The sequence below is a fragment of the Oryctolagus cuniculus genome, chromosome 7 (assembly GCF_051225735.1).
Source record: "Oryctolagus cuniculus isolate XC-2025 breed Fujian yellow rabbit chromosome 7, ASM5122573v1, whole genome shotgun sequence".
Classification (NCBI taxonomy): Eukaryota; Metazoa; Chordata; class Mammalia; order Lagomorpha; family Leporidae; genus Oryctolagus; species Oryctolagus cuniculus.
Window position 1 is genome coordinate 135,679,825 of NC_142873.1, and position 23,251 is coordinate 135,703,075.

The following is a 23,251-nucleotide window of genomic DNA, read 5'->3' on the forward strand; positions in this document are numbered from 1 at the left end:
CGCCTAGCTGCGCCGGCACACCGGGTTCTAGTCCCAGTCGGGGCATGTCAGATTCTGTCCCGGTTACTCCTCTTCCAGGCCAGCTCTCTGCTGTGGCCAGGGAGTGCGGTGGAGGATGGCCCAAGTACTTTGGCCCTGCACCCGCATGGGAGACCAGGATAAGCACCTGGCTCCTGCCTTCAGGTCAGCGCAGCACGCCGGCCGCGGCGGCCATTGGAGGGTGAACCAACGGCAAAAGGAAGACCTTTCTCTCTGTCTCTCTCTCTCTCACTGTCCACTCTGCCTGTAAAAAAAAGAAAAAGAAAAGAAAAGAAAGAAAGCCTTGAGTTCTTGGAGTTTTGTGGGTTTTGAGTTGGATGCAGATCACTGGTGTAGTTAGTGATAGTGTGGCCTCCCAGGTAAGTACTTACAGCACAAAGATTTCAGAGATGGTCCGTCATTTTCTTTGTGTGTCAGGGATTGTCTGGTTGAGGTGGCTGTGCAGGTGGCGGAGCAGAGAGCCCTGTTTCTGACTAGTCCTGGGCTTGTCCCCAGTTCTGTTTCCAGAATGTGAAATACATGCAATTGCAAGTAGAATCCTTTACAATTCATAATGGACAAGTGCCCTGCCAGTTTCAATTCATCAACAAGCCTGATGAAGACTCTTATTGTAAGCGGTGGCTAAGTGCCAGCCCCAGCAAGGGTTTCCTCCTGCCAGGTAAGGCCTTCATCCCCAGGCTCCCGGTGTCTGGTTTGGGGAATGCCCTCTCCTGCCTTTACTCGTTTTTCTAAAACAGACATTGTACTACTAAGTGCTTTAATCTTTTCTTGAAACTTTCTGAAAGGTTCTACCACTGAACCCACCCATAAATAAAATACATGCTAATGAGGAATGTCAATTTAGTTTCAGAGGTAGATTTGGTCATTTATGTGTCCCATAATTCTACAGGAAGAGAAAACATTAGATTGCTGTAAGCAAGTCTGCTGCTAAAGAAACTATTTCCTTAGTCTCTCCACTGTCACCAGTGCCCAGGCATCTGGTCTGAACGGAGAAAGACAATGGGATAGCAACCCAGAAATTGTATGTGGCCTGGAATGGACCATCTACATCATTCTCCTGATGTCTCCTGTGTGGTGCTGTGTGGCAGAGGAGTAAGGGAGTTTTGTGGACAACTAATAGACGATAATTGATTTTGTTTCCACGGCATCAGGTCATCAGATATATATCTTCATCTTACGTGGCTCAGGGAAGACTCTTTGATTGGTGTCATTGCCTTGTGTTAATGTTTTTGGCTTGTGCTGTACTACTGAATTACCTGAACTTTGTAGCATTTACCTAGTCAAGTGTTTGTGTTTGTTGTTTTCATCTTTCCATTCGGTATATCAGCTCCTTGGTCTTGTATCTCTTGGGTGCTGAGCACACAGATACTTGTGAGTTAGCCGATTTCCTTTTATTTCCTCGTCCTAACCCCTAGTGCTGTATCCTCTTCCCTCCCATCTTCTTTTCCCCTTTCCTCTTGGCCTCCCCTTAACCAAGACTGCTTTTTTGATTTTTCTGCAGATTCTGACATTGAGATTGAGTTGGAGCTCTTTGTGAATAAGACCACAGCCACAAAACTCAACTCCGGTGAAGACAAAATCGAGGACATTCTGGTTTTGCACTTGGAAAGGGGAAAGGATTACTTTCTGTCTGTGTCTGGGAACTACCTGCCCAGCTGTTTCGGGTCTCCCATTCATACGTTGTGCCACATGAGGGAGCCGATCCTAGACCTACCACTTGAGACTGTTAGTCAGCTGGTAAGTGACATGTCACATGGAAACAACTATTACTGTGCAGCAGCTGCTCAAGCCAGTCCAGCAAGGTACCCCTATGGATACCCCTCCCAGGGACTCAAGAATTGTCAGCCTTCCAGGGCCTGCTTCTATATCAGTTACATGTTGGTATGTAACACACCACCCTGGAATTTTTACACGGACAAGTTGAAAGCCCATTGGAAATGTGAACCTGAAGTCAAGGAAATGGCACGGCATTAGAATTATGGATCAATGAAGGGTCAGTATTTGAAACCATGGGCAGTTTACTTAAGGGAGAAGTAGGAGTTATATTGAGAGTGTAAAGGGTAGAAAGAGAAAGAGGAACCAGAACAGATCACAGTTGTCAGAGAGATGGGTGGAAGGCAGTGTAGTGGAAGTTGAGGGAAGAATGTCAAGAAGTGCAACTGTTCCTTTGTGACCCTGCAGAGGAACAAGGCCAAAACGCAGCCGTCAGCTCTGCTGGTTGTGCAGTTGTTCACGTCACGAGAAGACTTTCAGTCGTGCGTGGGGGGCTGAAGACAAAATTGAGTGATGAGGAAGTGAGTGGCTGATGACAAAACAATGAGTTGCTGTTTCTCAAAACTCTCTGGGTTTCTCCTGCTGGTCTTAACCTAGGCTCACTTGTGCCATTGTCATCCACTGGCAGCCGTATGGCCAGAAGAGTCAAGGTGGCTTTCCTCTCATGTCTTGGTTTTAGCCACTGTCTGGGCCGCCCTCCACAGGGGCTCACATCACTTAGTAGGCTAGCTCAGGCTTCTTTCTGTATGTGGGGGTCAGAGCATGAGAGCAGAAGCCGTAAGGCCGTTTGTAGCAATGACTCCAAAACTCATACGGTACCATTTCTGCCATGTGCTGGTCACAGTGTGTGTAAAGCCAGCCCAGAGTGCAGGGGTGGGGGAGGACTCCACTTCTTGATGGAAAAACTGCAAAATGTTGGGCCTGTGTTTTCAGACTTTATACGTAGTGCATGGCATAGTCCGTTTGCACTGCAATAGCGGAATCTCGTAGGTGGGTGACTTATAAATAGCAGATGCTCACTTCCCATGGTTCTGGAGGCTGTAAGTCTAAGATAAAAGAGCCTGCAGATTTGGTGTCTGGTGAGCACTCACTTCCTGGTTCATGGAGGACAGTCTTCCTGCTGTGTCCTCACAGGGCAGAAAGGGCAAGAGAGCTCTCTGCGGTCTCGTTTTTGAGGGCACTAATCCCATTCACAAGGGCAAAGCCCTTATGACCTACCTAGGCGCCCCATTGTCAGATAGCAGCACTGGAGATTAGATTTGAACATACCAGTTTTGGGGGGAGTATAAACATTCACTCTGGGGCAGGTATAGTGGTGCAGCAGGATAAGCTGCCGCCGCGGGTGTTTGCATCCTACGTGGAGTGCCGAGATCAAGTCCTGCCTCCACTTCCAATCCAGCTTCCTGGGAGGTGGGAGATGACGTCTGAGGTCCTTGGGTTCCTGACACCCACATGGGAAACCTATATGGAGTTTCTGGCTTCTGACTTTGGCCTGGCCCAGCTCCAGTCCAGCTGTTGCAGGTTTGGGAGAGTGAACCAGCAAATGGAGAATTCTTTCTCTCTCTCTCTCCCCCCATTCCCCTCTCCGTCTCTGTCACTGTCTTTCAAAATAAGTAGAAGTAAACTTCTAAAAATTCATTTTAGAGAAGTATATTAGAGAAATTCAGCCACGGATCATATGATAATGAATGTTCCCTGACGTACGATACTATTCTTTCTTAAATCATCACTTTGTGGGTTACCATCCTAAACTAATTTTGCTGAGATCTAAAAGTAAGATACTTCTTCTTTTTTATTTAATTTAATTAATTAATTTATTTATTTGAGAGGTAGAGTTACAGAGAGAGACACAGAGAAATGTCTTCCATCTGCTGGTTCACTCACCAAATGGCTGCAAAGGCCAGAGCTAAGCCAATCCAAAGCTAGGAGCCAGGAGCTTCTTCGGGGTCTCCTGTGTGGGTGTAGGGGCCCAAGCACTTGAGCCATCTTCCGCTACTTTCCCAGGCCATAGCAGAGAGCTGGATCGGAAATGGAGCAGCCAGGACTAGAACTGGTGCCCATATGGGATGCTGGCACCACAGGTGGAGGCTTAGCCCACTACACCACAGCACTGGCCCCAAAACTAAGATACTTCTAACATAAGGGAAATTATCTGGGGCAGATTTGTGGTCATATATATGCTCTTTTTTTCCAATGCCTTGCTAGAGACTTGAATTATCCTCTCCATGAAGCCAGGTCAAGGAGAGTGACCTGTTACAGGCTGCATGCTGAGTTAACAGTGGACCTAGATGCTGAACTCAGAGTTTTGGATTCCCAAGTCTGCTCTTTCCTCATCAGACTGCAGCATAAGAGTGAAATACTTGGGGCCGGCGCCGCGGCTCACTAGGCTAATCCTCCACCTAGCGGCGCCGGCACACCGGGTTCTAGTCCCGGTCGGGGCGCCGGATTCTGTCCTGGTTGCCCCTTTTCCAGGCCAGCTCTCTGCTGTGGCCAGGGAGTGCAGTGGAGGATGGCCCAGGTGCTTGGGCCCTGCACCCCATGGGAGACCAGGAAAAGCACCTGGCTCCTGGCTCCTGCCATCGGATCAGCGCGGTGCGCCGGCCGCAGCACGCCGGCCGCGGCGGCCATTGGAGGGTGAACCAACGTCAAAAGGAAGACCTTTCTCTCTGTCTCTCTCTCTCACTGTCCACTCTGCCTGTCAAAAAAAAAAAAAAAAAAAAAAAAGAAAAAAGAAATACTAGGGGCCTAAGAGTGAAATACCAGGGGTGCGATTTCTTTTTCCCTGCAGAGTGTGTGTTTCTGCTGATTGAAACTGCTTACCGTAACCTTCTCCCAGTTCTCAAAAATAATTTTTTGTCCTTTGGTTGTGCCAGTTGATTCATTTTTTTTCCTGTAAAATGTTTAGTTCAGGGGTGTTGAAATGCTTCCCTTTTCTGTGGGTTTGGTGTGCCTGTGTCATACACGCCCCTGAAGCTGGCCTGCAGAGTTGAGTGGTGAGCCACCTCGTCATGATTCTTCTTTCTTTTCAGACGCTGATGTCAGTGCACACTGAAGATGATGGGAGCCAGCTGGAGAGACCCATGGACATCCCCAAAGAGCTCTGGATGATGGTCGATTACCTGTACAGAAATGCTGTGCAGCAGGTGGGTTGCAGTTAAGCTGTCAGACCTGATTGAGGCCAGGCTACTTGGAAAAGAGCATCAGCCACCACAACTTGCTGCATGAAAAGATTTTGCCCCAAGGAGACTGGAGGAGTGTTCTCCCCCAGGGAGTGAGACAGGAATAGTCGTGTGCCAACTTTCACAGCCCTGCTGTTGCATAGAGTTCCTGATTACCCCCAGGGCACAGCCTTCCCAGCACAGGAAGTCCCCCTGGCAGGCCTGTGGAGCACCCAGCTGGATGTCTCTAGTCTAGGAATGTCACCCTGTTTTCCTCTGTGGCAACTCTGGAACAGCTTTGGGAATGGGAGGGGCTAACTTAATAATTAGGTAGAGGCAGGGGACCATATGGAACTCATGGGCCATGCATCTGGGGGCCTGATTTCCATATTGACTTGGCCAAGCTTCATGGGGTTTGTGAGTTTCACTGACCTATTTCTGTAGGTTCCTGGGATTAAATAAATTATATTCCCCTAGTAACATACATTTTTATGATATCCTATTTTCGTCTTTCGTTGTCTTCACAATTGTTGAGCGTTACATCGGCACTGTTCTGTTTTTACAGTATTGCCTCATTTAGTTCTCAAAATAGCTCTCAGCAGAGGACACAGATATCCAGAAAGACGCATGCTTGTCCACAGTCCCAGAGCTGATCAGTGGCAGAACGGACTCTAAACTCAGGCGTCTAGCCGTGGCAATCACATCTCTTAAGAACTTTGCAATTTTTCTCTGTATTGCTCCTGATAAATTTAACTTTTGAGCAATGCATGGAATTACACTGTTACATAGTAATGTGGTGTTAAGCCATTTTAAAAAAAATGAACCCAAAGTATCTTGAGACTATGGAAATACCATAATCTTCTTTGCCCGAAGCACTACGATGCCTTAAAGCTTTCTCCGTTTTATTCTTGGTGTATTTTCTTTAGTATGTTCACCTCCTTGCTGGTTAATTCCTCCATAGCGCTAGAGGAACCATAGCTACTTTTAAGTTTTCTCTTATGTTGGATCTTCGTGCCCATAGTTTTAGAAGACTTTCCTGATGACCTGTTGTAGAAACAGGCCTGGGAAGACTTGCAAGACGAATTAGTCACGGGAGCTGACATCAGAGTGTCTACCAGGGTGTTTCAGAGGTCAGATTATGCTGTTCCTTTTTGAACGCTGCTGGTGATATTGCTAGGTCAGGAGATCATTGCTGATTTTTTTAAGAAAATGAATTTTTTGTGACTTTCTTTCCTTTTGTAGGAAGATCTGTTTCAGCAACCAGGCCTGCGGTCTGAATTTGAACATATCAGAGACTGTTTGGATACTGGAATGATTGATAACCTCTGTATCCTTCAGCCTTTCAGGTGTGTGCGTGTGCATGTATGAGTGAGTGAGTGTGTGCGTGTGTGTGTGCCTGTATGAGTGAGTGAGAGAGGTGAGAATAGAATATTTTAAGACTCAAAATCTGATATTGTGTCCTCAGCCGTCATGTTTTTCTTACTTAAAGTTTGCATGGAAAAGTGTTTGACAACTTTAAGTAACCAATATAGCAGGAAGCCAGGAGGGCCTGACTCACCTGACAAGCACAGTGACCCCTTTGAAGTGTCAGATTGGCATCTTAGCTCTGAGCTGAGCAGAGGGCCTGACTGGGCAGGCAGCACTTATGGCGTTGCTTGCTCCTAGCCCTTTTGCTACCCGTGGGCAGCATGAACACCTGTTCCTTAACGAGGGGTCAAAAGCTGCTAGCAATCATTCCGTAGCCGAAGCCTTGCTGCTTTTCCTGGAGAGCCTGCCAGAGCCTGTCATCTGTCACAGCGCCTACCATAACTGCTTGGAGTGTTCTGGCAACTACACAGCAAGCAAACAGGTGAGGGCAAGCGTTAAGCATCAGCACGTGTCTGTTGCTAGCCCCTGGCCTCCTGCGGCCTGAGGGAACAGATAGACATGGCCCCTCAAGTGTAATGTCTTAGAAACCCCACACCATGTCTTTCCTTCTGAAGCCACTTCTTTCTCTCGTGTCCCTTTTTCTTTTAATGGCATCATCTTTAATTCTAGTGACTCAACCCCAAAACCTGAGTCACTTCTGACTCCTCCCTCTCCTAACCTCCCACATGCCGGATCCCATTTATCTATCTGTCACTCATCCTCTCTTTCCATGCTCATGCTACTTATCTTGGTTCAGAGCCCTGTATCAGGCTCTCCCTCAGCTGATTTGTTTTGTAGAGTGCCATCAGATTGCGTATTCTAAAGTACTTGCCATGTTATTGTTGGTCAAAAATTGTACTTCGCTCTCCATTGCCAATTAATTACTTTCTTAAATATTCAAGACTTTGTATGCTCAAGTCTAGTGGTTGACACATACAGCAGGCCCTGGCAGAATAATACAGAATGCCTGCCAAAAATATAGGTTCCCAGAGCTTGACCCTCGAATCCACTAAACCAGAATCTGTTTCATACAAGCTTCCCAACTCATTCTTAGATGCAGATAGTCAGGGTACTCAATAGTTTCTGGCCTGATCAAGCCTTCCAGGCTTAGCTCCTGTTACAAGTTATGCTTCCTTTTCTTACCTTTTTCATAAACGTCCTTTGCACTAAATACCCTAGCCCTTACCTTTGCCAAGTTCAATTTTGTCTCATATTTGAGACCCAATTAAGATGTCTTATATTTTCTTAAGTCTTAAGTTAGAAGTTTGACCTCAGATCTGGTGTTGTGGTGGAATGGGTTAAGCCACTGCCTGCAGTGCTGGCATCCTATATGGGCACTGGTTCAAGTCCTAGCTGCTCCACTTCTGATCAAGCTCCCTGCTGATGCACCTGGGAAAAGCAGCAGATGATGGCCCAAGTCCTTGGGCACCTGTACCCACGTGGGAGACCCAGATGAAGCTCCTGGTTTTGGCCTAGTTAAGCCTGGGTGTTGCAGTCCTGTGGGGAGTAAACCAGAGGATGGAAGAGCTCTCCCTCTGTCATTCCCTCTCTCTAACTCTGACTTTCAAATATATATATATATATTTTTTTTTTAAATAGAATTTTACCCCTAAATTCATGTACTATTTGACCTGTGCTTTTCTCTTGGTACCAGTGGCATTGATCAAAGCTTTCTGTGTACAGTATGACTCATACTTCTGTCATGTCCTCAGTTCTGGAATATAGTGGGAATTTGATGAATGAACAAAAAGATAAATCTCAGTTCTCCCTCCCTTTTTCAGGTAATTTCTACTCTTCCCACATTCCACAAAAATGTCTTCAACTACTTGATGGCCTTTTTGCAAGAGTTGCTGAAAAATTCAACAAAAAATCACTTAGATGAGAATATCCTAGGTAAGCAGCCACATTCTGTGGAAAGCATCCTTGCAAACTCTGAAACTTAGGTTGAGAAATGAGGTTGTGGAGAGAACCAAGTCCATCGCGACAGAGCTTAAAACCTCAAGCTCCGAGCAAAGTTTACACTCAGTGTTGTTGTTGTTAAACAGAAAATACTGCTTCGGCCACCTTTCTCCCCTCCTAACAACGCAAGAGTGAACAGTATCCTCTTCTGCTGAATCATTTGTCTTCTGTGTTTTCTCTTGCAGCTAGCATATTTGGAAGCTTACTGCTTCGAAACCCGGCTGGTCATCAAAAGCCTGAAATAGCAGAAAAGAAGAAGGCCCAAGAGTTTATTCACCAGTTCCTCTGCAACCCTCTCTGAGCCTGTCTCCTTCTTGTTTTACCTGAGGCAAGCAATCACTAGCCCCACCTGTTGCAACTCCAGCGATGCCTTACCATGATATGAGGCCACCTGGAAGGAAGAATGGCAGCTGCCTGTTTGCTGAGCCTAGCCACCTTTCTCTCACCATTGGTTGGCACACGCAGTGCTACTGTGAGTTGTGACGATGTGGGAAAGAGCCACCATAATAAAACTGACACTTGATGTTCTCACCCTTAGTTCTTTAACACAGATAATTTCTACTCATTTTTTATTCAAGAAAAAATTAAAAAAAAAATAATTGTACTTGTGTTCACTCAACCAGTCTCCAGGGCATAGTCAGTGCCTTCCCTGTTGCCTGGCCTGAGCACCCCATGATCAGATATTTGAACACGTTTTGGAGTCCTGAAAGGAGGATGAGTTGGACAGCAAGGACACAAGAGGTGCTGCTGGACCAACAGGCCTGGGCCACCCCAGTCACTTCTTCCAGGGTTCTGAGGACACGGATATACGCACAAGGAGACTCTGCCCCCTTCCTGCCCAGACGTGACCCAGTGACTCTCAGGCTGGTCACTCAGCCTCAGAGGGCAATGCTGGGGCTTAAAAATGTCAGCACTGAAGCAATAGGTGTTCTGGTGAAGCAAGTGGGAATTTCTGGGCCAGCAAATCCTCTGTCATGTAAATAATGCATACTCTCACATGTGTAATATATTTTAATGATAAATATATTTTTAACAGCAGTTGTGTGTTTTCGTCTGTTAAAGAGATGGCAGCTCTCAGCAGCTGGGCGTGTGAGGCTTACGCGCTGGGGCAGCTGGTCAGGGCCCAGAAAGACATATTCCTGGCAGCCTGCTGGGTAACAGTGTTCGGATTCTTCAAGCAAGAGGTGGAATGGTGCCGCCATGGCCTGAACCCCTTGACGTCTGGTCTAGTCTGGGGCGGGGGAGGTGCCATTCTGAATATTCTAGAGGTAGCTTACGACAGAAACAAGCAGAAACTGCCGGGAGAATCTAACAGCGACACTTTCCAGGCATTCCGAAAAGCATGAGGGAGACACAAGCAACATCGCCTCCCGGCCGTGTAAAACGTGATTTACAGAGGGGCCAGTAGGATGACAGGGCGAACGGTTGGGGACGGGGCGCGGCCAGTAGGTGGCGTTGCCCAGCCCGGGCGCGAGCCCCGTCGAAGCCGGGAGAAGTGGGGACAGCGTGGGCAGCAGTCCGAAGAGGAGCCATCTGGGCATTTTAGGAAAGCGTGCGAGGCGCCAAGTGGCGGCCGCGTCCTTCCCGGCTGGCTCGGGATGCTCCTGGCGCTGCCTCCGTGTGCAGTCTGTCCTTCCTGGACCCTTCTGCCCACGTTAACTCTGAGAGGAAGTTGGGGCTGTCCAGGGAAGAGTCCGAGAGCGCCACGGCCTCTCAGGCTGCCCCCTCGCGAGTGCGAGCCGGCATTCCGACGGCCCAACTATGGGCCTCCGCGTTGCAGTTGCGGCGCCAGGGCGAGGACGGCCAGCGCAAGCCGAGCTGTGGACATTTTGGACTACTGTTTGGGGGTTCGCTGCCTTTCTCTTACGTCCGGGGACACCCAGGGCGCTCCCCGGCGCTGGACGAACTCACTGCTGGGGTGACGTCCCGCGGTGCCCCGCCCCGCCCCTCTCGCCCGCCAATTGGAGGCTTAAGCTCGGCCCCCGACCGCCCAAGCCAATCAAAGTAGCGGAGCTACTGTCCCCTCCTTCCTCCGGAAAGCGGAAGCGGAAGTGACGTTAAGGGAAGGTGGGGGTAATCATGGTGCCGCTGGGGAGGGGAGAAGCTGCTGCCGCCGCTGTTGCCGGGAGCCGCGGAGGTAAAAGGAGAAACTAGACGTGGCTTGGGCTTGGGACTTCCCGGGAGGCTTGGGACTTAGGCTTCCTCCTGAAGAATTTCCCATTAGATACCTCACTCTGGCACCACAGGGACCCCACCCCTTCTTCGTTTCCATGGGGATGGGTATCCAGCCCCCCTTCCCTGTTTCCATGGAGATCCGGACCCTGCCCCTCTCGCCTGACTGGAACCCCCCAGCCTGCCTTCGGATTTTTCCGTGTAGCCCTGGGCTGAGGGCTGTCCCAGAGAGGTCCCTTTTCCCAGCCTCGTCTCAAGGGTGCTGTGTTCGCACTCCTCGTTGGCCACCCTCAAACCTCCTGGTCTTGTTTGTTCCGGACAGTCGGTCTCCGCGTTGCCGCCGAAGGTGCCGAGGCAGCCCACGGGGGCCCTCGGTGCGCTTATCTCTCCTCTCAGGTGCAGCGAAATGTGCGTCTGTGAGATTGCGTAAGCCGGAGCAAGGGGTCGGGCCGGTTCCTCCCGGATCTGCGCCCTCGGCCTGCCTCTGGTCACTGCCTCTCTGCCTAGCCGCCCCGGCGTGGGAAGGCTTACTTTCTAACCCTGAGCGGAAGAGAAAGATAAAGTGCAAAGCCAAACGGAAAACTGAAAGTGGTGTGCTGATGGTTTTTAAATTCCGCCTTGCCTGCCAAACCCGCATTTGTAGAACCTGTGTTTTGGCAGGTGAGAGGAGAATCACTATTCCAGACCATGAAAGATTCAAATTTAGCGTTTTTCTCCAAGAGGATGTATCCTTGTCAGGAGAGTGTGTCTTCCCGAGAGAGTAGATCTGCATGTCTTTCATTCATTTAGCTGACATTTCCTCAACTCCGTGTGTCAGCGTTCTGTGCGAGGGGCTGTAGAGACAGAAAGAAGTGAGGCTCATCATTCCCTCAAGACAGAGAGCCCACCGTACAAGCACAGCTTCTGGTCCACGCCCTGTTGTTTGAGGACGAAACTAGATAAAAAGAGATCTAAGGTCGATGTCCCTGCCTAGGAGTTAGCCCCTCCACGTAGAAGCTGAAAAGTAGGTTCTAGGCAGGAGGCAAGGAATGCACACTCCTCCCTCTGCTGTGTGTCAACTTCTGCCTTGCATACGTTCCGTATTTTATTCCTCATCACAACTTTCAGAGAACAGGAACTGCCAGTCCCACCTTAGGCGTTAAGAAAAATGGGGCCCCGAAAAGCTACTCAAGTAGTGAAGGGAGAAGCCAGGATTTGTAGGTGGAGCATTGCCTCCCACGCCTTGTCCCCTCCCATGTAGGCTGCTGGAGGCTTGTGCACCACCTCGTGGGGAGGGTCTGAGGACATTTGAGTGAGGTTACCTTACTTTCAAATTTGTATTGAAGCAGCCACTGTTCCGCTTGTTCCTTTATTCCCTTTGGGGATTTTGACCAATCTTCACATGGTTTGAAAGTAAGAGATATTTGGAAGGTCTTAGGAACTGCTGCTTATTACTTCAATTAAAAAAATGATCACTTATTTTCATTTTATTTGAAAGGCAGAGAGAAAAATATCTTCCATCTGCTGGGTTATCCCCCAGATGTCTGCAACAGTCAGGGCTGGGTCTCCTGAGTGAGTGGCAGAGGTGTCATTGATTCCTCCCAGGGTGTGCATTAGCAGGAAGTTGGATTGGAAGCAGGGGGAGCCAGGACTCAAGCCTGGGCAGTCCCACATGGGTGCAGGCAACCCCAGTAGCTACTTAACTACTGCCCAGTGCCTGCCCCGTGACTTCAGTTTTTGAAAAAAGACATTGCTTTTACTTAAAAATACATAATGGTATTTGTTGTGTTCAGAGTTAAAATTTTAAAAAATTATTCCTGAAGAAGATAATTTTCACGTGCTTTTGGCCCGTTGTTTTGGTGACAGGGGCAGCGAACCCTGAGGTTGCTGGGGAGGTCTGCGGGTCTCGCTGGGCGGCTCTGACTTTGTTTTCTTCTGTTGCAGGAAGGCCGTTACCCTTTCACTTCTCACAATTGAGCTGAGCACGACTGAACCATGGGGGAGCACAGTCCGGACGACAACATCATCTTCTTCGAGGCAGAGGATGATGAGCTGACCCCCGATGACAAGATGCTCAGGTTCGTGGATAAAAACGGACTGGTGCCTTCCTCATCCGGAACTGTTTATGATAGGACCACTGTTCTCATCGAGCAGGACCCTGGCACTTTGGAGGATGACGATGACGACGGACAGTGTGCGGAACACTTGCCTTTTCTTGTGGGGGGTGAAGAGGGCTTCCACCTGATAGACCAGGAAGCAATGGCGCAGGGTTACGTGCAGCACATTATTTCACCAGATCAGATTCATTTGACGATAAACCCTGGTTCTACGCCCATGCCAAGAAACATTGAAGGTGCAACCCTAACTCTGCAGTCGGAATGTCCAGAAACAAAACGTAAAGAAGTAAGTAAAGCAGAGGGCGAGAACCCAGTTTTCACTTTTCGCTTTGGGGCAAGACTTTTCCAGCTCTTGTGGGTCATTTTAGCTGAGAGTAAAGGAGTTCCTGGGATTGGGACCTGCGGTGGTTCTTGTTGGAACAAGACATGTATGCTTCATATTTTATTGGACTGCTTTCTGGATCTTTTGGGTTATATGACCATATTCAGACTTGGAAATTCTAAATTATACTCTCAAGCTTTCCTTGATCATAAAATAGAAATTAGATTGAAATTAATGTTTCTGATGTGTAAATAAATCGACTTGGCTTATCAGAGTGAAATAACTATATTTGACTTACCTTTGAGTTGTGTATAGATGGCTTGTTTTGGAGTTGAGGTGTCTGCAGGAATATGCTTCATTTGCTTGGTGAGTGTGTAATGAGTATTACTGAAGGGGCAGCTTTCTTAAGACATTCATGCAAGAGACAGTAAATGAGAGCAGATTATCTGAAATAAGTGTGTTCATATTTAATTAATGTGAGTGAGGTAGTGCCTATCAAAATGCTTTGAAAACTTGAAGGCTTCTACCGGCTGTACTAGTGGTGATGCTTATCAAGATAAAAGACACAGTTTAGGGGTAGTCAAGCAGATTATCTAGGAACTATTACAGATCAATTAGAAAAAATTAAGTCACTGGTAGTTCCGGTGTCATCAACTAGATATTACCAAACAGGAATAAATTATTTAGCAAAATTCTATAGCAAAATATTTTTTCTTTGGCTGTAATTAAGGTCTTGAAACTGCATCTGGCTTATGCGTGGCCTGTGACCTTCCCTTTGCTAGCCTTAGGATCTCAGGGCTAGAAGGAACCTTAGGGAGCCATCTTGTCCTAACTCTCAGCCCGTGCAGGAATCTCTGCGGCACCTCTGACATCAGTTCCTCAGTCTCTGGGTGAACACATTCCAGAATGATGAGAGCACAGTGTGATTGACCACTTCCAGCACAACCCAATACATTTCTCGGTCAGCTCTGATGGCTAGAAAGCTTATGCTTGTATAGAACCAAAATCTGCTTTCTTGTGCCACCCGGGGTGATAGTTTTCCTTCCTAAGTAGTTTTCCTCACATAGGACAGCTCATCAGATATTTAGAGATTCTAGGTTTCTCTTGCACAGGCCAGACTCTGTCATTTACTTAAATATCCCTTTGATGACATTTTCTCTCACTCCACTGTCAACCTGTTCACTTTTTTTTTTTTTAAGAAATTTATTTAGCCAGCACCGTGGCTCAATAGGCTAATCCTCCGCCTGTGGCGCCGGCACACCAGGTTCTAGTCCCAGTCGGGGCGCCGGATTCTGTCCTGGTTGCTCCTCTTCCAGTCCAGCTCTCTGCTGTGGCCAGGGAGTGCAGTGGAGGATGGCCCAAGTGCTTGGGCCCTGCACCCGCATAGGAGACCAGGAGGAAGCACCTGGCTCCTGGCTTTGGATCAGCGCAGCACGCCGACCACAGCGGCCATTGCGGGTGAACCAACGGAAAAGGAGGACCTTTCTGTCTCTCTCTCTCTTTCAAACTGTCCACTCTGCCTGTCCAAAAAAGAAAAAGAAAAAAAAAAAAGAAATTTATTTGAAAGAGAAAAGGAGGGGGAGATGGAGAGAGAGATCTCTTCTCATCCCATGGTTTACTCCCCAAATAACCACAACATCTAGTGCTAGACCAGGCCAAAGCTAGGAGCCAGGAGTTCCATCCTGGTCTCCCATGCTGTGGCAGAAGTCCAGGTTCTAGGGCCATCTTCCACTGTCTTTGCAGTTGCATCAGCAGGATGATGGACAAGAAGCTGGGACTTGAACTGGCACTTTGATATGGGATGCCAGCTTTGTAAGCAGTGGCTTTAACCCACTGCGCAACAGTGCAAGTCCCAGCCTAGTCACCTTTGATTATATGAATTCCAGATTTCCAAAGTCCTTTTAAAATCCTGAGTTGAGCACAATCTCACAAGTGTGAGTCAACTAGCACTGAATATGCTGAATACAGTGTGGCTCTAATCTCTTATCGGGACACTGTACTACAATTACTACGTACTCTGTATTTTATCAGCAACAACATCTTACTGTTAGCTTGTACTGTTAGCCTGGAAACCTCTAGAATAGTGTTTTCAACTGGAACAGTCCCCTTCCCCGCCCAGGAGACATTTGCTGATTCCTGGAGACATGTTTGGTTGTTACACTGAAGAGATGCTACTGGAATCTAGTGGGCAGAGGCTAAAGATGCTGTTGAATACTTTACAGTGCACAGGACAGCCCCCAACAACGAAGAATTGTAAGCTTAACACATGAACGATGCTGAGACTGAGGAACCCTGTCCTAGATTATTCTCATGTCTGCAATGGCCAAGTCTTTAAAACAAAAAAAATTATCTTACTTATTTGAAAGTAAGAGTTAGAGAAAGAGAAAGACCACCTCCATCCACTGGTTCACTCCCTGAATGGCTGCAACAGCAAGGACTGGACCAGGCTGAAGCAGGAGCCTGAAGCTATCTGAATGTCCCACATGGGTGACAGGGGTGCAGGCACTTGGACCATCTTCTGCTGCTTTCCCAAGTCTTCAACAATTGAATGTGGAGACCAGTGCATCAGCCATAAGAATATCTTGTTAGTTTTAGCTCCATATTTGAGCTTATAAAAGTTCATTTCAACTGAACCAAAATTCATGAAGCGAGGTGCTATTATGACTCTGTGGGGGCTGCAGATGATTCTGATGCTATGCAGTATAGAAGTAGAAAGACATTTACAGCATTTATGTTTATAGAATCAGACCCATGGGCCAGCACCGCGGCTCATTTGGCTAATCCTCCGCCTGTAGTGCCGGTACCCCGGGTTCTAGTCCTGGTTGGGGCGCCAGATTCTGTCCCAATTGCTCCTCTTCCAGTCTAGCTCTCTGCTGTGGCCCGGGAAGGCAGTGGAGGATGGCCCAGGTACTTGGACCCTGCGCCCACATGGGAGACCAGGAGGAAGCACCTGGCTCCTGGCTTCGGATCGGCGTAGCGCACCGGCCGTAGCGACCATTTGGGGGGTGAACCAACGGAAGGAAGACCTTTCTCTCTGTCTCTCTCTCTCACTGTCTAACTCTGCCTGTCAAAAAAAAAAAAAAAAAAAAAAGAATCAGACCTGTGTGGTCAGTAAGAAGCAGAAATCACATATGTCACATGGGAGCCCAGAGAATCTCACCCTTAGCTTTGGGATCAGGCAGGTCATCATGAAAAAGGAGATATTGGAGCTGGTTTTATAAGGTATCCATAATTTAGGGGAAAAAAGGCAAGGGAATGTCTTTCCAAGAGATGATAACAGCATAAAGAAAGAGAGGTGGAAAACACAGGCTGTTTTCAAGGAATTGCCAGTTGTGCTATTATAACGGAGGGCAGCTTACTTCCTGTTTGAAGGGCTAAAGAGTGGCTGTTCTAGGGGTGTAGCAGGTAATGCTGCTGCTTGGCAGTGCCAGCACCCCATATATGGGCACCAGTTCGAGACCCAGCTCCTCCACTTCTGTCCAACTCCCTGCTAGTGCACCTGGAAAAGTGGTGGAAAACGGCCTCTGCACCCTCGTGGGAGACCCAGAAGAATCTCTTGGTTCCTGGCTTCAGATTGGCTCAGCTGCAGCCATTTGGGGAGTGAACCAGTGGATGGAAGATCTTCTCTCTGTCTCTCCACCCCTTTACCCCTGCTATTTTGTGTTTCAAATAAATAAATAAATCTAAATTAAAAAATAAAAAGAATGGCTATTCTAAGCTTTGCAGACAATATGCTGTCTGTTGCAACTGCTCAACTCTTCCATTGTAGCACAGCCATAGACAGTACACAAATTAGTAAGCATGACTGTGTTGTGATAAAACTTTATAGAAGCAGGCAGCAGCCTGAATTCAGCTCCTGGACTAGAACCCTTGGACTAGAACATAGGGAGTAGTAGGAGATAAGGGTGGAAAGATAGCAAAGATCCAAACATGGAAGGTAGTGATCATATGCTGAGGGTTTTGGACTGTATCCTGGCAGTGGTGAGAAACCTTTGGAGGTGCTGGGCCAAAGAGTGATGTGGTAGCATTTGGAGAAGATTCCTCTGGCAGCAGCGGTGGCTTAGAGGCAGAGGGAAACTGGAGACTTACTGTCCAGTTAGGAAACAGTCGTAGTTTAGGTTTTGTGTTTTATCTAAGTCTAATGAAGGAGTGGCTTTATACATGGAAATAATCAAGAGCTCTTTTAGAGGTATGAGTGAATTTGGCATGTTACTGGAGTTTGAAGTGTGAGCTGTGATTCAAAGGTTTTGAACATTGGTTGAAATGATTCATCCTTTTTTCCAAGTGTGTTCAATTTCTTCTGTGCCCTAGCACAACTGACTGATGGGGTTTCAAATCTAGGTGAAAAGTAGTTAGAATCCACTATTCGGGGGCGGTGCTGTGGCATGGCGAGTAAGGCTGCCGCTTGCAGTGCCGGCATCCCATATGAGCGCTGGTTTGAGACCCAGCTGCTCCACTTCCAGTCTAGCTCTCTGCTATGGCCTGGGAAAGCAGTGGAAGATGGCCCAAGTGCTTGGGCCCCTGCACCTGCTTGGGGAAACCCAGAAGCAGCTCCTGGCTTTGGATCGGCCCAGCTTAGGCCATTGTGGCCATTTGGGGAGTGAACCAGCAGATGGAAGACCTCTCTCTCTCTGCCTCTGCTTTTCAAAAAAATTAATTTTAAAGAAAAAACTCTCTACATTAGGTTTTTGTTTTTTTTTTGTTTTGTTTTTTTTTAAGATTTATTTATTTGAGAGACAGAGTTACAGACCGAGAGAGAGAGAGTTCTTCCATCTGCTGGTTCACTCCCCAAACAGCCGGACCTGGGCCAATTCGAAGCCAGGAGCCAAGAGCTTCTTCCAGGTCTCACACGTGTGCAGGGGTCCAAGGACTTGGGCTATCCTCCGCTGCTTTCCCAGGCACGTAGGCAGGGAGCTGGATCAGAAGTAGAGCAGCCGGAACTTGAACCAGTGCCCATATGAGATGCCAGCAGTGCAAGTGGAGCCTCAGCCCACTATGCCACAATGTTGGCCCCATGTTAGGTATTTTAACAGGCATATTCAAAGTGTTGTCTGCATGCTAAAGACAAAGCAGCTAATTCTGCTGTCCATCCCCTTCCTCCAATGGTGATTGTATTGACAGGAATCAAGACAGGAAGAAGAAAAACATTGTTGGGGAAATTGATGAATTTGGTAGGAGTATATTCACTGTATGGTGTTTGGAGAAAAGTAACATGAACAAATTGAAAGCCCATTGGAAATGTGAATCTGAATGAAGTCAAGATTGAAATGGCATGGTAAGGAATTGTGAATCAATGAAAGGGGCAGTATTTCAAACCATGGGCAGTTTACTTAAGGGAGAAGTAGGAGTTATATTGAGAGTGTAAAGGGTAGAAAGAGAAAGAGGAACCAGAACAGATCACAGTTGTCAGAGAGATGGGTGGAAGGCAGTGTTGTGGAAGCTGAGGGAAGAATGTCAAGAAGTGCAACTGTTCCTTTGTGACCCCGCAGAGGAACAAGGCCAAAACGCAGCCGTCAGCTCTGCTGGTTGTGCAGTTGTTGTTCACGTCACAAGAAGACTTTCATTAGTGCATTGGGGGCTGAAGACAGATTTTTGAGTGATGAAGAAGTGAGTGGGTGACGACTAAACAGGAGGCAGGAATTTTCAGTTTTTTTTTTAAAGTTGAATAGTTGGAAGAAGAGTGATGCGGTAGTAATAGCAGCTCAAGGGTATTGAATTGGTTTTGTTTGTTTTATTTATTTATTTGCATAGAAAATTTGAATATGGTTTAGGACTTAAACTTCAGGTGATCCCTAATTAATGATTACTGTGTGAAAGTGTTTCATGTGCAGATGTTTGAGAAATATGTTAAATCAAGAACAGAAGTTTATAATAGGATTTCTCAGTGCCTTTCATGTGGAAGGAAGAAATATGAAGGAAGAAAATGCAGAATTTTCCAAATGTTTTCAAATTGGGAAACCATTTTTCAGATCTCATTCCAGGGTTCAGTGAAGTACATTTTGGAAAATGTTGCTGACCTAGTCAGAAAAGGAGGAAATGGTAGGGAGGGGATGATTATGTAATCGGTGATATTAGCTGTTACTTTCCCACTTTATACTGCTTACAAATTGATTTATTCTGGGGCCGGCGCTGCAGCTCAATAGGCTAATCCTCCGCCTGTGGCGCCGGCACACCGGGTTCTAGTCCCGGTCAGGGTGCCAGATTCTGTCCCGGTTGCCCCTCTTCCAGGCCAGCTCTCTGCTGTGGCCCGGGAGTGCAGTGGAGGATGGCCCGAGTCCTTGGGCCCTGCACCCGCATGGGAGACCAGGAGAAGCACCTGGCTCCTGGCTTCGGATCAGCGCGATGCGCTGGCCGTAGTGGCCATTTGGGGGGTGAACCAACGGAAGGAAGACCTTTCTCTCTGTTTCTCTCTCTCTCACTGTCCACTCTGCCTGTCAAAAAAAAAAAACAAAAACAAAATCAAATTGATTTATTCTATCTATAAGCCAAGTTTGCCTTTCCTGTCTTCAGATTGTTGATAATTGTATTAAATAGGACAAAGTCAAGGCTATATATATATATATATGTATATATATGTGTGTATGCATGTATATGTATATGTGTATATATAGATAGTATGTATTTTTTTAATATGAAAGAAAGAGAAACAGATTTTCTTGGTTCACCCTCCCAGTTGCCTGTAACATCTGGGGCTGAGCAAGGCTTAAGCCAGGAGCTGGGAACCCAATCCAGTTGTCCTATATTGGGTGGCAGGGACCCAAGTATTTGAGCCATCACCTGCTACCTCCCAGAGTGTACATCAGCAGGAAGCTAGAATTGAAAGCAGAGTCAGGACTCAAACCCAAGCACTTTAATCTGGGATACACATGTCCCACATGGTGACCTGATTGTGCCAAATGCCCACTCCACAGACAAGGCTATCATGAGCACTTTGTTCAGTCTGCTGTGGGTTTAGCTGTCTTCACTTTCCTCCCACCACATGTTTTCATTCTGTCCATGAAACCTCAACTCTTCTAGAAACTCTTCTATCAACTCTTCTTGAAATCTTTATGAAGTAGAATGGGAATTTAAGGAGAAGTACCAGGAGCTTTAGTTATTGAAAATCGTGCTTAATAACCAGACATTCAGACTTGCCCTCTTGGAGCACCATAGTACCTTAGCTTTTGCTTTGACAGTGATTTTATTTTGGCATTTCAGTGCATTTAATTGATCTAAAGGGGTCAGTGTTTATGGCTTTTATAATTTGCTTTGTGATCTCTTTAACCCTTCTTTTACCTCTCTCCTTTAAAAAAAAACCTCTCTCCCTTAAAAAAAAAAAAAAGTTTGTTTATTTAGAAAGAGCTAGAGATGGCCAGCACCGCAGCTCACTAGGCTAATCCTCCACCTTGCGGCGCCGGCACACCGGGTTCTAGTCCCGGTCAGGGTGCCAGATTCTGTCCTGGTTGCCCCTCTTCCAGCCTAGCTCTCTGCTGTGGCCCTGGAGTGCAGTGGAGGATGGCCCAAGTCCTTGGGCCCTGCACCCGCATGGGAGACCAGGAGAAGCACCTAGCCCCTGGCTTCGGATCAGCGCGATGCGCCGGCCGTAGTGTGCCGGCCTCGGCGGCCATTGGAAGGTGAACCAACGGCACAAAGGAAGACCTTTCTCTCTGTCTCTCTCTCTCTCACTGTCCACTCTGCATGTAAAAAAAAAAAAAAAAAAAAAAAACAAAACTAGAGAGAGAGAGACCTTCCATTTGCTGGTTCACTCCCCAATTAGTGCAACAGCATGGTTGGACTAGGCTGAAGCCAAGAGCCAGGAACTTCTGGGTCTCCCACATGGGTGCATGAAACCAAGTTCTTTTTTTTTTTTTTAAGATTTATTTTTATTTATTTGAAAGTCAGAGTTACAGAGAGAGGTAGAGAGAGAGGTCTTCCATCCTCTGGTTCACTCTTCATATGGCTGCAACAGCTGGAACTGCACCGATCTGAAACCAGCAGCCAGGAGCTTCCTCTGGGTCTCTCACGTGGGTGCAGGGGCCCAAGGACTTGGGCCATCTTCTACTGCCATCCCAGGCCATAGCAGAGAGCTGGATTGGAAGAGGAGCAGCCGGGTCTCAAACCAGCACCCATATGGGATGCCAATGCTTCAGGCCAGGGCTTTAACCTGCTGCGCCACAGCGCCAATCACTGAAACCAAGTTCTTAGGCCACTTTCCACTGCTTTTCCAGGCACATTAGTAGGGAGCTGGATTGGAAACGGAGCATCTGGGACTCGAACTAGCACTCATAGGGGATGCCAGCATCCAAGGGGGTAGTTCAACACACTCCACTCCCTTTTTTTAATACTTGTTTTTTTTTTTTTCCCCTCTATTTCCATGCATAGGTGTTACTTTTGGGAAAGAAAATAATTTGATAACTGGTCTTCTTGGTTTCCTAAGCAGCTTATTCTCTGAGTCAGATTTTAGCCTGATTTTCCAGTTTACCCCTGATTGTGCCATTGTTTTATATAGTGTGTAGTTGGCTTACCTATTACTTCATTTCTTTGTTTCTTTGTGCTTGACTTGTGCAAAAATAAACTATCCAGAACCTTGCCAAAGGTGTTGTTTTTTCCCACCATACACTGATCATTCTAATTTCACCTAACTTATTCTGTACTTAATCTTAGCCAAAAAGCCGAGAAGCAGTCCCTACCTTATTTTCATATTGGCTATTTTGCTTTGCCTCTGTTGATTTGGTAGCTTTGAGAACTTCCCAGTCAGAATATTGTCATTCTGCTCAAAAGCATTCTTGTTTTGTTCCTTACAGCCTTTCTACTACAGACTTTTAGGCAGCTGTGTTCCCTTTAGTTGGTTCACACAGTCCATGGTTTCCCAAACTGTACTGTTCCAGAGAATCTGCTAGAACTGCCTAGTTACCTGTTCTTCCACCTGTCTGAATCCCATTGATGTATCCTCCATGGCTAACTGGCTGAAATTTCCACTTTTCTGTTGAATAGTTAGCCAAGAAGCGTGGAGAAACTCGGGAATCACGGACCAAGTATGTTTTTTTTTTTTTTTTTCTTGACAGGCAGAGTGGACAGTGAGAGAGAGAGACAGAGAGAAAGGTCTTCCTTTGCCGTTGGTTCACCCTCCAATGGCCGCCGCGGCCGGCGCGCTGCGGCCGGCGCACCGCGCTGATCCGATGGCAGGAGCCAGGAGCCAGGCGCTTTTCCTGGTCTCCCATGGGGTGCAGGGCCCAAGCACCTGGGCCATCCTCCACTGCACTCCCTGGCCACAGCAGAGGGCTGGCTTGGAAGAGGGGCAACCGGGACAGAATCCGGTGCCCCGACCGGGACTAGAACCCGGTGTGCCGGCGCCGCTAGGCGGAGGATTAGCCTAGTGACCAAGTATGTTTTTCATGATGTGTTAATTAGGAAAGAATACCCTTTTCCACCAAGTTGCACAGCCACAGTGATACTTTTTTTTTTTTTTTTAAGATTTTATTTATTAATTTGAGAGGTAGAGTTACAGACACAGGGAGGGAGAGACAGAGAAAAGTCTGTTGTCTGCTGGTTCACTCCCCAAATGGCTGCAATGGCAGGAGCTGCGCCAATCCAAAGCCAGGAGCCAGGAGTTTCTTCTGGGTCTCCATGTGAGCGCAGGAGCCCAAGCGCTTGGGCCATCTTCCTCTGCTTTCCCAGGCTGTAGTAGAGAGCTGGATCAGAAGAGGGGCAGCTGGGACTTGAACCAGTGCCCATATGGGATGCCTGCGCTGCTGCAGGCAGAGGCTCAGCCTACTATGCCACAGCTCTGGCCCCCACAGTGATGCTTTGTGAATTAGTCTGCTCACTGTGTTGCTTCAAGACACACCATGAATAAATTATGTAGTCAGAGACATCCCAAAAGGAGTGGTTTGTTTCCTTCCTTCCTTCCTTCTTTCCTTCCTTCCTTCCTTTTTTTTTTTCCTTTGGTATAAGAGATTTTAAATATAAGAGTTTTTAGGAAAAATCTGATTCCAGTGTTTTAGAGCCTTTTTGCAATGTGTCCTTTACGTTGAGAGACCTAGTTACAGTCTCCTTGTTCATTATAAATCCATCAGGCAGTGTAATGAGGCTGTCAGACAAACCAAACTCTCCCAAAGAGGAACCACCTACCTGTCAGTCTTTGCATGCTGTGAGTACATTTCTTTGCAGAGCCCCTTCTGAACACCCACAGAATTACCATACAAATCTAGGACAGACAGAGGCTATTTCTGCTTGAAAGTCTAGTGTTGAAGATCCATTCATTCTTTCCACATGCATTTTTTTTTAATGTTTAATCTATTTGAAATGCAGAGAGACTGATCTTCCGTCTGCCGGTTCACTCCCAG

At 47.2% G+C, this 23,251-nt stretch overlaps 2 protein-coding genes across 41 annotated transcripts in view; both read left to right on the forward strand.

Moving 5' to 3' along the window:
• INPP5B (inositol polyphosphate-5-phosphatase B) overlaps positions 1-9,374 on the forward strand; it is a 65,553-nt gene extending 56,179 nt beyond the window's left edge. For 16 of the 37 annotated variants that reach the window (XM_089337441.1, XM_089337453.1, XM_089337443.1 and 13 more), the window contains 7 exons: positions 535-697; positions 1,541-1,776; positions 4,842-4,955; positions 6,213-6,316; positions 6,636-6,819; positions 8,159-8,270; positions 8,522-9,374. In XM_089337441.1, coding sequence (XP_089193567.1) covers positions 535-697; positions 1,541-1,776; positions 4,842-4,955; positions 6,213-6,316; positions 6,636-6,819; positions 8,159-8,270; positions 8,522-8,637 — 1,029 coding nt within the window. In that variant the 3' untranslated portion in view covers positions 8,638-9,374. The remainder of the gene's footprint in view (positions 1-534; positions 698-1,540; positions 1,777-4,841; positions 4,956-6,212; positions 6,317-6,635; positions 6,820-8,158; positions 8,271-8,521) is intronic. The other 21 variants (XM_089337442.1, XM_089299100.1, XM_089337448.1 and 18 more) reach the window with 2 other exon arrangements.
• A 959-nt stretch (positions 9,375-10,333) lies between these two features.
• The window catches only part of MTF1 (metal regulatory transcription factor 1), a 60,463-nt gene continuing 47,545 nt past the window's right edge, over positions 10,334-23,251 (forward strand). For all 4 annotated transcript variants that reach the window (XR_016210183.1, XR_016210184.1, XM_002720705.6 and 1 more), the window contains exons 1-2: positions 10,334-10,473; positions 12,432-12,890. Coding sequence is in view for 2 of the 4 variants with exons in the window: in XM_002720705.6 (XP_002720751.1) it covers positions 12,483-12,890 (408 nt within the window). In the remaining 2 variants the exon portion in view is untranslated. The remainder of the gene's footprint in view (positions 10,474-12,431; positions 12,891-23,251) is intronic.